At 33.7% G+C, this 15,376-nt stretch overlaps 2 protein-coding genes across 2 annotated transcripts; one reads left to right on the top strand and one right to left on the bottom strand.

Annotated features, from left to right (window-relative positions):
* Nucleotides 1–434: 434 nt before the first annotated feature.
* LOC143619419 (mitogen-activated protein kinase kinase kinase 1-like) lies at nt 435–4,489 on the top strand. Its single transcript, XM_077091356.1, has 7 exons — nt 435–1,066; nt 1,830–1,914; nt 2,014–2,076; nt 2,217–2,374; nt 3,751–3,823; nt 3,902–4,075; nt 4,150–4,489. The coding sequence occupies exons 1-7, from the start codon at nt 435–437 to the stop codon at nt 4,369–4,371; spliced, it is 1,407 nt and encodes a 468-aa protein (XP_076947471.1). The 3' UTR covers nt 4,372–4,489.
* Nucleotides 4,490–6,212: 1,723 nt separating this feature from the next.
* Nucleotides 6,213–11,400, bottom strand: LOC143619432 (kinetochore protein NDC80 homolog). Its single transcript, XM_077091365.1, has 5 exons — nt 10,735–11,400; nt 9,621–10,102; nt 9,298–9,544; nt 7,314–7,460; nt 6,213–6,434 (listed from the first exon to the last, which is right to left on the bottom strand). Exons 1-5 carry the CDS (start codon nt 11,356–11,358, stop codon nt 6,213–6,215), a joined length of 1,722 nt encoding a protein of 573 aa, XP_076947480.1. The 5' UTR covers nt 11,359–11,400.
* Nucleotides 11,401–15,376: the final 3,976 nt, after the last annotated feature.

Genomic DNA, 15,376 nt, shown 5'->3' with positions numbered 1-15,376 from the left:
CATCGAATAGTTATTGAGGAGAGTTTTGGAGAAAGAGTGAATGAGATATTGTGAAATTACAAAATTGATTGAATTGTATTCTTTCAAAAAACAAGAAGGAAAATTATTAATATCCTCTAAATATTAGTATTTTATATATTAGGGGTCTGTTTGGTATGGGGTAATTGAATGACAGTTGGCGGTGGTCAGTGGTCGAAGGAGGCGATTAGAAGTGGTGGTGGCGGTGGGAGGGTGGAGGAGGTGCTTTAAGGGGTGAAAGACTGTATTGTCTCTTAAAACTAACGGTGTTAATAACGGAGAATAGACGGACGGATGGATAGTTATAAAGTAGAGGGACTATTCCTGTAAGTTTCGTTTGGATATATACACTTTTGACTATTAAAAAAAGCGTCAATCATAAAAGCGCAGACGTTATCCATCCATCCGTCGTAAACATGTTCACGAAACAGAAGCGACCAAGCCGGAAACTTGAACGGAAAAACGCCTTCAAAAACGTCGATTACGACGCCTCCACCTCATCATCATTCTCTTCCTCATCACGACTCGACACCCCCGATCAAATCAGTCACCGGATTGAAGGCGCCGACGGCGAGGTGGAGTCAGTTTGCCGGTCCTTAGGTCTCTCCGGGACGGAAGATTTTGCAATTCCGGTGGCCGAGTGGGAAGCCCATAAAGCCTGTTGCTCTGTCAGCAGGGGTTTGGATGAGGTGGGCTCTGTTACGCCGGAGAAAGTCGAGTCTTTGATTATTAGGGTTGGCGATGACGTCAGCAGGGGAATTAGGGTTTTGGAAGAGGGGAAGAGCGGTATTAAGGGAGTACGGCCGCCGCCGGTGCTTGCTCGTCCGCCGGTGATGTCAGTAGTGATGGTGGATGATTTGGGTTCGAATTGGGATTTGATTCGGGGGTTTGCTCCGGCGAGTACGAGTGTTGTTGTTGAAGAGGAAGAGGATGAATTGGAGTATTTAGTTTCGCCGAATGGGTCGGTTAGGTGTAGTATCAGCAACTGGCAGAAGGGGGATTTTCTTGGGAGTGGCTCCTTTGGAACTGTTTATGAAGGCTTTAATGAGTAAGTTATCATCATCTTCATATACTTTTTACCCGTTTATATACGTTACGGTTAGGACTGACTGGCAAATGGGATTAGGTAGAACGGGTTAGGGTCGCCTCAAAAAGATGTCTCTTTGGTTTGGGTTCAGGTTAAAAGGGGTCGGGTCGGAACGGTTTTAGGGATAGAACAGGTTTGGGAGTCAAATCGGGGTTCCTTTGAAATTATTGTACGTTTCAACTTTGTTTTTGGTTTTCGGCGTAGGTTACGTGTGTGGCGTCGATTAAGCATGCTTAAATACCGGTTACGCGTACCGGGCCTGGAAACAGCCCAGATGGCGCATCCAATACGGACGCCGGGTTTTGCGTCCGGCTCCGGCTTCTGGGTTGCGGCATTGGATATTTTCAAAAGTTTATATCTTTTATCTCAACTTATTCATTGATTTAACAGAAAGAATACAAAATTTCACTCACCTGACAAATAACACCAACTCATTCTGACCCATATCATTATAAACGGTTGTCTCAATCAACCCACTCGGACTTGTTCTATGAGTAACAGCCACACATATGAACCCAATTTTTTTGAAAAACCACCCAGATCAATCCATTTTTGAGATGGTGAGTTAAAATTGCCCGGCCTAGTTGCATTGTGCCAAAACATCATATTTAGTTATTTATGGCAAAACGATGAAGATCCAAAGCACAGATTCGTTTTGGTTTGGCTAATTGTTTGATTTGATCCACTTCTGTCATCATCTTCAATCATATTGTTTGATTTGCAGATATGGGTTCTTTTTTGCTGTGAAGGAGGTTTCTTTGCTTGATCAAGGAAGCCAAGGAAAGCAGAGCATTCTTCAACTTGAACAGGTGATCTTATTATTATTAATCTCGCATTCATCGTTGATCGAGTTCTGTTTTGATTAACATTAAGATGTTATCAACTTATCACGTTGCTCATTGTTTCAGGAGATCTTTTTATTAAGTCAGTTCCAACACGATAACATAGTTCGGTATCTTGGGACAGATAAGGTATGATTCTTCTTAATGTGAAAATAGATCCTACGATTAGTTATTTCCTCTTATATATGTATATACACACACATGTGTGTCCACGTAACTGGTTTCATATAATAATAAGGCGATAAAAGAGTAATGAAATGGTGTTTCAGGATGATGGCAAACTATATATCTTTCTTGAGCTTGTTCCCAAAGGCTCATTAGCAAATCTTTATCAGAAGTATCACTTACAGGACTCCCAAGTGTCCACATACACAAGGCAGATTTTGAGTGGTTTGACTTATCTGCATGACCGAAACGTGGTTCATAGGTACAAACAAAGATTTGTTTCTTCTTTTTAAGCCCACCCTCCTCACAGCAAAACTAAAGAAATGCTATTTTCTTCTTCTTTTCTTTGAAAAAGTATACAATTTTTAAATATAATAGTTTTAATATGAAGTGGTTACATGAGCCACGTAACAGTTTTTCCTGTTCTTTTCATTTATAAAGTTTTGAGCAGTTTGAACTATTAAGGGGTGGGTGGCAAAGTGGTAAGCAATTATTGGTTTCAAAAAGTTCATGGCTCGTGGCTTGCTCGGTGTTCAATCAAAAAAAGCTCGCTTTTAAACGAGCCGAGCCCGAGCCAAGGTTGGCTCGGCTCATGGCTCGATCAAAAACGAGTTCGTGGGCTCGTTTGGATGATACCCCAATTTTTAATATATGTAATAATAATAACATATAAAAATATGAAAAGATAACAAAAATAATACATATTATATGAATCTTGATCTTTAAGAAACTTTTAAAAGAACAAACTTAATACATATATGTTATACTTCTCTTGTTCATAAATTCTGTATCACGTGTTAACAAATATTTGTTTTTGTCTTTTTATATTTGTAAAAAAAGTAAAATAAAAAGTAACGAGCTTAAAACGGGCCAAGCTCAAGCTTGAATTTTCAGCCTGTTAAAACAAATAAGCTTAGCCCAAATCGGCTCGTTTAAGTTCAAGCTTGAGCCTGAGCTCCCCTGGGCTTGGCTCATGAACAGCCCTAAAGGGATGGAGTCCCTTAAGCAGAGGTATCTGGTTTTCTGCCTTTTACCCTCTTGAGGATAGGGCTGTAAACGAGCCAAGCCAGGTTGGAATCAGGCTCAAGCTCGAACTTAAACAAGCCGGCTCGACTAGTTAACTTTTTTTCTTTTTTGCACATATTGATACATAAAAAAACAAAAAAAAAAGAAGATTTTTTTAACATACTCATAATACAAAACTTATGAACTAGAGCATTTTGTAACATATGTTTTATAATTGTTTTTTTATATGCTTTTAAAGATCGGCAGGTTTAAATATGTGTATTATTTTTGTTTCTTTTGATTTATATGCTGTTATTATTGTTGTTGTTATTTTTATTATTATATACTAAAATTTAGGGTTTGTTTCAAAAACTAGCCAATCGAGCGAGCCATGAGCCAAGCCAGCCCTGGCTCCGGCTCGGCTCAGCTCAGCTCAGCTCATTTACAAGCGAGCTTTTATCGAGCGAGCCACGAGCTTATTAAACACCCCTACTTGAAGGCCACCTTCGGTGCAAATTGTGTTTTACCTAATCCCCTTGGTCAACAGGGTATTGGTGGATCTAGTGAGCTTTAGCTGTTTGATTATTATATAGTCATGGAGTGTCTCATGAGCAATTCATATTCATCTTTCAGGGATATTAAATGTGCTAATATATTGGTTGATGTGAGCGGGTCTGTGAAGCTTGCAGATTTTGGGTTGGCAAAGGTAGCAGCAGCTGCTTTACCTGTTTTCTTTTTCTTTTACAATCTGAAAAAAAAAAACTAACTCCATCTGTATCGACAGGCAACCAAATTAAACGACATCAAATCTTGCAAGGGGACTCCATATTGGATGGCACCCGAGGTTGTTAATAACAGGAAGAACAAGGGGTATGGGCCCGCAGCTGATATATGGAGCCTCGGTTGCACCGTGTTGGAGATGCTAACGGGCCAAGTTCCATACTCCAACTTAGAAGGGGTACACATAATGTTTATCATTTTATTAATTTATATTTACTAATTTTGATACTAAGTCGTCGTTGGTTTTGTTAGATGCAAGCATTATTCAGAATAGGAAACGGTGAACTCCCTAGTATTCCTAAAACATTGTCGGTTGAGGCCCGTGATTTCATACTTACATGCTTACAAGTTAACCCGAACGAGCGGCCCACTGCAGCCCAATTATTGGACCACCCATTTATGCAGACACCGATTTCCACGAACTCAAGCCCGGTTTCTCCACTTTGTGGTGGCATACGCGGTCTAATAATGTAAGTTTCATGGTGTTTTTGTAAGTTTTGTAGTCATAGGTAGATCAGTGTTGTAAGATCAAGTGTAAATAACATTTTAGTGCATTTTCTTTTGAAGAGATATAAAGATAGCATACACAAAAGAAATAATCCTAAAGTGGCTTTTCTTATACAGTCATTGTATTATTATGTGGCATACTGGCATTGTTACCTTTTTAATCATGGTTTGCTGACAAGTGTAGTTCAATAGTTGATCATGTGTCAAGCAAGAATTTTGTGGACAAGTATAGAGGGTGAACATAAGTTGTTAAGAATCTCTTAGATATCAGATGATCCAAATCTGCAAATATTTTTGAACTTTTATTTTCATTTTGACTATTTACTTTCTCATGAATTTGTTTTTTAGTTTAAAACTAAAACTAGTCAACTGAGGGTCAATGATTTGAATAGTTTACAGGGTCGTCTCAGACCCATATAGGACCTGACCCCATGTAGGGCCGGTCAGGCCCCATGTAGGACCTGATCGGCGTCTAGGACACGATCTCGGTAAGGGCCCAAATTTTTAAACAAAGATTACATATATAATTATTTTTAATCTTAGTTGGCTGAAAAGAAATCAGTAAGAACCAAAAAATTTTGAACAAGTCTATTAAACATTAAACAATTCTAATAAAGTCTATGCTGATGTGTTACAACTATCGTCGATCTTTTGGGAACTCTTTTTATGTAAAGGCCATTTTTAACTACTTGTTTTGAACGCCTCGAAATCTTGAAGACCTTGAATGGTTGTATCAGTCTTTTGAAAAGAAAGAGATGTTAATTAGCAAAGGCATTATGAGAAGATGAATCATGTTAAGTTTCTAATGGACAAAATCACATGAACATCACATCTCATGATGATGTATTTATCGAGTCAAATACTCTAAGGGTGACATTACTCAAGCAAAGAACTAGTTGCTGTACCAATTTGATGTTTGACAATGCGTTTTTATACTAAAAATATATTCTTAAAGGATATTTAAGTTTGCAAATTGATAAAAACTGTATATGGATTAAAACAAACCCCTAGAAAATAAAATAAGAATCTTACACCTTGTTAGAAATTGACATTGAAAAAAATAAAAATTACTTTTCATTTTATGTTTAGTCTATAAAAGATGTGCTTATTCTGCTTTTTAGTATATCATCATCATCATCGTACTCAGTATATCCCACCAATAGCAAAGCTATGGTAGGGTCTGAGGAGGGTAAGATGTTGATGGCAATTGTCGTAAGTAGATATGATAAACCAAAAATAAGTCTAATTTTGGGAATGTAACTCTTCTAGTCTAATTTTGGCATTTTGTCTTTTCTAAACGAGCCTGAACTTCACTTATCAAGCTTGAGATTGAAAAACTACTCATTAGCCAAGCTCGAGCTTTAAGTATAAAGATTGAAATGAGCCGAGCTGTAACTCAAACCTAGTCAAGCTCGTCTCGTTTGCACCCAAAAATGATGTTTTAAAACCAAAAGGTTTTGTTGATTATCAACTAAGGAGATTCTTTGTGGGCCAAAAAATATATTAGCAGTTTTTACATATGTTTAGAAAGTTCTTTTGTTCCTGAATGGTGTGAATGTATTTAGGAATTAAAATTTCCAGAGGACTTCAAATTACTAGCAAGCATGTATCATTATAATGTAAATGCGCAGTTAACCTTATGTTTTATGATAGGATTAGACAGATTGAAATAGAATTTAAAACTATGTCGACAAGAACAAAAGTTTGGGGAAACCGAACATCAACCTTAAACCATGTATGAGGGAAACCAATAACACGAGAGAATCAAACACATGCTTTGAAATACAACGAAATACAACATGTTAGTGTTAGAAAGGACTAAATCCAAGAGAGGATGTTGAGGCGTCCTTATGAACTTGTGCTACAGCAGCAACCGTTTCTGAAACCGCATTGTTCATTTCTGATATTTTACATGAAGTAAACTCTTTGTGCTTCGATACCATATCAATCAATGCCAACAGCTCGCGTGCACACATCTCAACTTCCTTTTCACATTGCATAGTTGTCTCATGCAACTTCGCCTTCGAACTCTGCACAAGTACACACATAAAAGTTAGTTACTTGTATCACAATATAAACAATCAATAATAACAGCTTATAGTCATGTCTAAAAAATGCACAAATTTATTTAACATTTATCTTTGCATGGTTGAAAATATGAAATCTTTGCATGCTAGAAAATGTTTTGGTAAAATATTTGATTTTAAGAAACTCTGTCAAAACACCTAAGAACAAATTAGTAAAACAAGTTTAAAATTTTTCAACGAATTTCTAATACTAAATTCCTTATTTGGAAAGTCCATAATTGAGTTTTTTGAAAAAAGAAATATGGTAAAATAAAGATTTCAAATTTTACCAAACTCAATCACAAGCAAATAATAAAATAGTTTTCAAAAAGCGTAAATAATATTGATGAATAAAAGATTTAATAATTGTTGAAATAATATAATATTGTCAAAATACAGAACAACGGATTAGAAAACCAGAGATTTTAAAGTTGCCATATGAGTTTCTACAAAAATAAATTTGTTTTATAAAAATTTCATTAAAAATGAGATTTTTTGAAAAAGAAAAAGGTAAAATAGAGATTTTATGTATTTATCCAACTCAGTCACAACAAATTATAAAATAGTTTATTAAAACACTAAAATCATTTTATTCAATAAAAGATTAAAAAACTGTTGAAATAAATATAATATTTGATCATAATTGGCAAACTAGTCATTTAACAAACAAAAATGAAATTTGGATAAAAGTGTTTTAAGCCCAATCCGAACCAAATATATTACCCGTTTTTGACCCGTTACCCAACTTGACTGAAACCACTCATTTTGCCGCCATGTTTAGTTTGGTCAAGAAAAATGATTAAATTTGGTTTAGAATTGAACTTATACTTATAAAAATGGTACCTCAACAAATTCACGAGCTTCTTTTTCAACAAGGTCAACTTTACTAGACTCGACCTCAAAGTTGTGAACCAACTGCCTAGCCTCCATTGCACATCTGGAGGTGTAATCTTGTGTTTCATTCTTTATCGAGTTTAACTGATGATCCACCTGGTCAAATAATCAGCATGACATCATTTAAATTTTAAACAATAATAAATGATTGATTGTGCAAAACTATCTATCTATTTACCAAAACACTAGCTAATAATAGCGTAGCAAACCTTTTAGTTATGAAAAAACTAAAGCAGGTATTTAGGCACCTAATAATTATAAACTATGGAATTCCAGCATGGCAACATTATACCTAAACACTATTTTACTTCGCATGCTGTGTTAAAAGACATGAAAGAAAAGCCTACTCACATCTGCCACACCAGTCAAATAGACAAAAACAATATTAACATATTTATATGCTTGTTTAACTCTATAATAGAATTATGAATGTAAAAAACTAAATTTAATAACACTATCATTTTGTAAGAAAGAGAAAGGGAAAATCTCATAGAATAGTAACCAACTTTCAAAAGTGTTCCAACTTCCAATTAGGTCACTGATGCATATTTTCCTCAAATCGGGTCACCAAATCTTCAAATCAAGTCTCACCGATTTTTTTGTGCTTCAAGAAAGAAATGAAGGATTAGATGTGGGGGTCGGAATTTGCAATATATGTAGTTAAATTTAAAAAATTTTAAAAAACGTTAATTATATTAAAATTTAAAAATAAAAAATTAAATTCACGCCGCCACTCAACGTCAACTTCAAGAAAAAGATAAAAAGATTTCCTATGTGAAACAAAAAAGAAAAAGGTTAAAAAAACATGTTAAAACCTTTAATTTAATCAAACATGAAAGTTGAGTGACTTAATTGAAACAATTTTTAAAGTTGAGTGACCTAATTAGAACACTTTTGAAAGCTGGTTACTATTCTATGAAGTTGCCCCAGACTCTTAGTTTTAAAATGATTAGATGTTCATGATTGCTAGTACTAATTGGTTGTGAAATGTGTGTGTTTAGGGGAATGGATTACAAGTGAGTTGAGTCCGGCTCCTATATATTAGTTTCTTGAGTTTGAGGGGCATTAGGCCAAATGCCAAATGCAACATAACGTTATTAAAACACAATGTCAAACGCCCCCCCTAAAGATTCATGAGAATTGAGAAATTTAGGTGAGAGCATTTGAGACATATTTGAATGTGAGATGAAATCAGAGATGTTCAGACTTTAAAAGTCAAAGTCTTTAAGCTGGATCTGTGATTTCCTGAGTTGCTAATGTAACTTCATTTTGTTTTATAACGTGTCATCCATAATCCTCCAATTTGACTAATAAAAGCAAAGATTAACCATTTTGACAAATATACATTCTAGAATTTACTAGAAACAACATTTGAGTGCAGAATTTCAGGCGAATATCTCAAAGACATGTATACTTGACAAATTGTCTAAAGCTATAAGCTACTATTACCTAAGGTGTATATATATTGTTGATAATCAAGTCTAGTTTCAAAGTAAAGTCCACCTTTGATTTTATAAGTCAAAAACATTTTAACTTTGGGTCAAGTAGGAATAGATTGGTATTTGTGAAAAACTAGGTTGAAGTTTACAATTAGTGGATAGTACTACTAATGGCAATTGTTGGTTTAGTCATTATAAAGTGTTGTGTACATGTTTAACATAAGATATTAGGTTTCAAGTCAAAAGTCAACCAGAAAAATGAGCTGACTGGATGACAGATTAATGGTCTTGTTCTCCTGAAAGTTGAGATGTGTTCTAACTTTTTTTTTTTTTGGTGTGTGTGTATTCTTTCAGTTTTATTAAATAGAACCTAACCTTTATTTCTAGCTACATACTTATCATAATTATGGAATTACAAAAATGACTAAGATGTGTGCATAAGCTTTTGCAAGAAAATACACGCATTTAGGGAGATAGAGGTAAACGAGACTTACTTCATCAATTCGTGATTGAAGTAACGCGATACGATTCCTTTTTGCATCGACCTTTGCAGCAATGTCACGGGACTGTTGCTGGAGAGACATCAAAGTTTCAAGATTTTCCATTGAGCTTCTCTTTACTTCATCAGACGAGGAGCTTAGTACAGGATCCAGTCTTGATTTGTAATCCATCCCAAGCACCTCTGCAGGTGTTGTACCCTTTGTATTCAACTCATACTGAATATCATTTCCAAACTTCAACCTAAAATATCATCAATTACACTGTCAATCATATACCAGTATAAAAAATACTAATATTTACATGAAATAAAAGGTACCTTCTGATAGCTTGGTTACATTCGGTCTGAAGTGCCTCGAGCTCCTTAAACTTTGATCCAATAACAGCATTAATATCCCAACACTTGTCTTCCCACTTGCTCCTCTCAATCTCAGCATCTGCTATATCTCTCTCCACCAACTGCAACTCCCTCTTCATCCTCTCCGCATCCCGCATATTAATCGCCTGTTCTTCCACCTTCTTCTTCAACTCCTCATTCTCCTCACAAATCTTATTCCTCTCATCCACTTTTAACCTCAATTCCTTCTCTTTTTCCTCCAATTCCATTTGCATCTTAGCATCCATCTGCTGCAACCGATCGATCAAATTATTAAACTTGTCAATATCCTTTTCTGACTCATTTTTTACATTTTCCCTTGACTCCTTCAAAGACGGCGCGCTCTTCATAACCTCAAGGTTGACCTCCAAATCCTTAGCTTGTGCTGATAACACGTTCACATCCTCCAACAGCGAATTCTTCTCCTATTATCAGAAATTCATATTAAACACAATTTTGACTATGGGTGTTCAACGAATCGAATTACAAATACTTGTATCAATCAAATTACGAGCTAGATTCGAATTCAAAACAACTAATTACACTAAATATCATCATCATCATCATCGTACTCAGTATATCCCACCAATAGCAAAGCTATGGTAGGGTCTGAGGAGGGTAAGACGTAGACGGCCTTACCTCTACTCCATACGAATAGAGAGGCTGCTTCCAGTGAGACCCTTGGCTCGATAGTGGTTTTGCATCAAGCCTTGGACATAAGGCACATAACACTCAACCATCAGGACCCCAGCCGATTGGTGAATGTACCATTGTCTTTCGGCTATCAATGCTACCACATGATGCCTGATAAACCTTTCGCCACTTTTAACACTATTTTCACGAAATTAGTAAAATAACGTCAAAATTAGAGCAACTTCACTTTTGTGGTTTGCCCACCCAATGGTCCATACATATACGCACCACAAACAGGACGTATAATTTCCTATAACCCTTGTTTCTAATCAGCTCCTTTCAAAAGAATCAACTAATTACACTAAATATATGAATAATAAAATTAACAATAATGAAACTACTAATTACACTAAATAAACAATACCTGTTGTAACTTCCCCATGAAATTTTCATCTTCGCGTTCGACAGCATCATCATCTCCCCTAATATAATGCAAGTAACAATTCAAATTATAGTTGAACATCCCATCCGCATAAACGGACTGCGACTGAGTCGAATTCGCAAAGTGGTCGTTGTAGATGGCAGCCTGCACAAGCCAATGCAGCACAGCGAGGACACTAGGGAACGAGTGAGGCGTTCCGGGGGCTTTCAAGGCTGACTTGTTCATCTTAACGGGGCAATTGAGGTATTTCAAGACGGCGAAGAGATCGTCCTCAATCTTATTACCGGGCGGGTAGTCGAGGCGCGTGAGGACGAATTTGAGGGTTTCGGTGATGTCCTTGTTGGAAGGCAAGGGTTTGAGTTTGAATTGGACTGGGAAAGAGGATGCGGCGAGGTAGGAGTTGATGGTGTTCACGGCGTGGCTTTGGTAGGAGCGTTCGGTGATGGCGGAGGCGTTGCGGTGGTGGCCGGCGGAGGAGGGACGGCTGCTGCAGAAGCTTGCGTCGGAGTCTCGACGGCCTCCGGCGGAGAACTGCCAGGGGTCGATTGGTGTGGGAGGGGCGGCGGTGGGTGGCTGTTGAGGGCGGCGGCCGGTGGGGCCTCTCATGATTCCGGGCAAGTTAATTTTAATTTTAGTTTCCCGCTTTCGAAAATTTGGAATTGAAGGGTAAAGTTGTGGTGAGGTGGCTGGTGAGAGGGAAGGTCCGCTTATTTATGGGGTGCTATGTATTTCATAAACACAAATCAAGTTAGTGTTATTATTAGGTTTATTTTTATAGGTGTTTGTTGTTAATTTTTGTTTGCGTTAGTTAATTTTTTATTATAAGACGTCATAAGTGCTTACTGATTTATATTTTGTTGTTATTATTAAATGTTTTCTTTTGCTGTTATTATTTTGTTATTGATATTGATTCTTTTGTTTTAATTTTTAGGTTTTTTTTCTTTGTTATTATAGATCATTGTTTATGTAGATTGGTATTGTAGTTGGTATTGTTTCTTACGTTTTCATTTTTTTTTTATAAATTGATATCATTTCCTACGTTCTTATGTTAAGATTAAAATGTATATGAACATTCTCCTTGGATTCTTTATGATTCCTTATTTAGGTGGGGCCTCTCATGATTCCTTGTTTTAACTACTTATAGCTTTTCATTAAATTAATAAGTTACGAAAGTGTAACTTATGTAACTTTTCCTCTCATAATATAAACAATCTCAAACACCTTATTACTTTTCAAAAAGTTAATAGGTTATAAGTTGGTGAAAATAAGCAATCCCAAACTATTACACATATTTGATACACACTATTTTATATATGTAATTAATAAAAGACTAATGTACACATCGAACATACAGTAATACGTATGTATAATACAAAACTAATGCACATGTACTACATCGACTTTTATTTATTTTTTGTATAAAATACAACCCTAGTGCACGTAAACAATACACAAATATTGAATATATGCAACTAAACACTTTTGAACATAAAAATACACAGTATTACACATGTGTAATATAACGGTATCGCACGGTAATACGTATGTGCATTACAGCGTCTTTTTTTTATTTTTTTTTCCGGTGAAGAGTGACAAAATATAAGAACACTAGTGCACATAAATAATACACAAAGATTGAATATATGCAACTAAACTTTTGAACATAAAAATACACAGTATTACACATGCGTAATATAACGGTATCGCACGGTAATACGTATGTGCATTACAGCGTCTTTTTTTTTATTTTTTTTCCGGTGAAGAGTAACAAAATATAAGAAGAATGGAAGAAACGAAATTTTGAAAATACTTTTTATTTTTAATTAAAAATAATTCTTTGGCAGTTTTTAAGTTTTCTCTTTAACGATGAGTTTTCTCTTGATTCTCTCTATCTCTCTCTCAACACACACACACACACACACACACACACACACACACATATATATATATATGTAGAGAGTGGGATCAAGTGAAAACTTCTCTTAAAAATAAAACTTAAAAACTCCTAAAAAACTATTTTTAACTTTTTTTTAATTTTTTTTTTGAAGTTTCTTTTTTTTCCATTATTCTTATATGTTGTTATTGGTTAAAAAATAATAAATAAATAAATAATTGTCGGCAATCTTGTCGGCGTAGTGCACATGTGTAATAGTGTGCATTGCATATATGCAAAAGTGTTGTATTGCATAGAATACAACACCATTGCACATATTTGATACACACTATTGTATATGTGTAATATAAGACTAATACGCACATGTGCACTATATCGACTTTTATTTTATTATTATTTTTTTCCATATAATACAACACTACTAAGCATATACAATACACAAATATTGAATATATACAATTAAACAATATTGAACTTAAAAATAAATAGTAATACACATGTGTGATACAACGGTATCGCACAGTAATATCTATGTGCATTACAACGGTTTTTTTTTTATTTTTTTATTTTTTTCGAGTGAATGGTAAGAAAATATAAGAATAATGGCAAAAACAGAATTTTGAAATTTTTTTTATTTTTAATTAAAAATAATTCTTTAGGAGTTTTTAAGTTTTCTCTTTAAATATGAGTTTTCTCTTGATCCCACCCCTATATATATATATATAGGCAAAGTATAGAATGAAAACCCATTTGAGCTGTGAAAACCCGCGAAAGCCCTATGTAACATCGTTTTTTTTGTTACATGTAATATATGTTGTAACATTTAATACAAAACATCGAAACATTAAAAAAAAATTGTTTTGCTACTTTTTAACATTTTTTTACTAATTTTTTTATATGTTTTTAGGAGAGAGAAAAAGTTATATTTATGTTAACATTTTTTATTAACTTTAATTATGGACCACAAGATTTAATCTTTAATTAAAAACATGTGGTTGAGAATGGATTTCTAGAGTTTTCACAACTCAAGTGGGTTTTTATTTTAACCTAACCATATATATATACTAGTTTTAGAGTCCGTGTAACACACGGGATAATTCAAATTATAAATTATAAGTAAAGCAAATAATTACATAGCGTATATGAAAAAAATGTATTACATCTATGCTTGTATCTATACAATGTGTACATAAACTGATTTTATTTATATCGTACAATGATTTTTTAAAATGAACTTAATAAAAAAATGTCCGTGCAAAAACGTACCCGAGAATGCTTCTTTGTATTGAAAAATTCATTCTCGGTATCATATATGTATAATTGAAAGAATTTTGGTTAGGAACCAATTTCAGAAATAAGACTTCTCATACGATAGTAGTTCTAATCACTCAGCTTAAATACAAAATGGGTGTTACCTGTATTGTTATATTTATTAATTTACCACACATCAAATACAAAAGTAGAATTGTAACAATGGATGTTCTTCAAAAATTATGTTTTTCTGAGCTACACCATGAAAAAGATTTTGATAAGTTTCAGAGGGCTTCTCGACTTTGTCATAATAACAACATAAAAAATAACATGTTAATCCATTCAATATTGTGAATATTTTGTTTCATTTGAGTATAGTTTTGCATGACATGCTTCCCATACAACGTTCTGATCATCATTGAAGGAAAAATTAGTGTTGATATAAATATTTCAAATTTGACAAAAGTTATGCATTAATAGGCATGTGGGTGGCATGTCGAATGTATTCGCAATCTTTTCTTAAATTTTAATAGCTGAGGGAAAAGTAGTCAGTTTGCCAAATCCCAAACCTTTTGATTATTTCAAAAAAATGCCCTTAACAATAAATTTGAAACCAGAATCATGTGTAAAATTCTAACTTTCATACTTTTAATATTTTAAAGTCAACACTTTGAACCCATAACAAATTTGATGATAAATCTATTTTGCATTCTCAAACTTTTAAAAATACTCAAAATTTTTATTTTTGACCCGTAACAAATTTTGACCAAAATATAGTTAACTTGTGCCAAACAATATATTTACCAACTTTTGACTCATAAAAATCAAATTTAAGTTCCACAAAAAAAAACGAAAACAATTTTCATTTGAGAAACATGATTTGTTGTTAATTTTTGGAATTCACCAAGTATTTTTAAATATATAGTAAAATAATATGTTAATATTTATATTTATAAAAATATATACATATTATATAAATATAGTGTAAAGGGAAAGTGAATAATTATTGATTTATTACATATATATTAGGGTATATTAGTTTTGGAGGGAAAAAATTATAAGAATTAACTAAAACATGACAAATGTCCACAATTATTTTACTTTATTAGAATAGGTAGATATATATATATATATATATATAGGATTAGTATCATTTCAGAACTTTAAAAAAGTTAAGAACTTCTAGGAATTCATTACAACCAAACATTTTTTAGATTTTTTTCATATATTAACATTGTTTAAGACTTGTTTTACCATATTTTATATATAAATTTTTGATTACATATATAAATTACAAGTTTACATATGTGTAAAATTTATGTAATAACAAACTTACATATATGTATAAAAAATTTAGATATGTGTAAAAACTAATGTTAATAATTGTAATTATAAATATAGATATAAAAAGTGATAAAACTACAATTAAATAACGTTAATATACAAAAAAAGTTTATAAAAACGTTAGTTATTAAGAGT

This window comes from Bidens hawaiensis, unplaced genomic scaffold (genome assembly GCF_021521415.1).
Source record: "Bidens hawaiensis isolate Kalapana, Puna unplaced genomic scaffold, B.hawaiensis_p1.1 tig00002438_1, whole genome shotgun sequence".
NCBI classification, from domain to species: Eukaryota; Viridiplantae; Streptophyta; class Magnoliopsida; order Asterales; family Asteraceae; genus Bidens; species Bidens hawaiensis.
This window is presented reverse-complemented; position numbering and strand designations above follow the sequence as displayed.

What these genes read in the sequence shown, in the direction of transcription:
- LOC143619419 (XM_077091356.1), top strand. Translation starts at nt 435, where the DNA reads ATGTTCACGAAACAGAAGCGACCAAGCCGGAAACTTGAACGGAAAAAC. An exon ending in GACCGAAACGTGGTTCATAG is followed by an intron (nt 2,375 to 3,750) that starts GTACAAACAAAG and finishes TTCATCTTTCAG; the next exon opens with GGATATTAAATGTGCTAATA. An exon ending in CATACTCCAACTTAGAAGGG is followed by an intron (nt 4,076 to 4,149) that starts GTACACATAATG and finishes TGGTTTTGTTAG; the next exon opens with ATGCAAGCATTATTCAGAAT.
- LOC143619432 (XM_077091365.1), bottom strand. Translation starts at nt 11,358, where the DNA reads ATGAGAGGCCCCACCGGCCGCCGCCCTCAACAGCCACCCACCGCCGCC. An exon ending in TCATGGGGAAGTTACAACAG is followed by an intron (nt 10,103 to 10,734) that starts GTATTGTTTATT and finishes TTCTGATAATAG; the next exon opens with GAGAAGAATTCGCTGTTGGA. An exon ending in AAGCTCGTGAATTTGTTGAG is followed by an intron (nt 6,435 to 7,313) that starts GTACCATTTTTA and finishes GTACTTGTGCAG; the next exon opens with AGTTCGAAGGCGAAGTTGCA.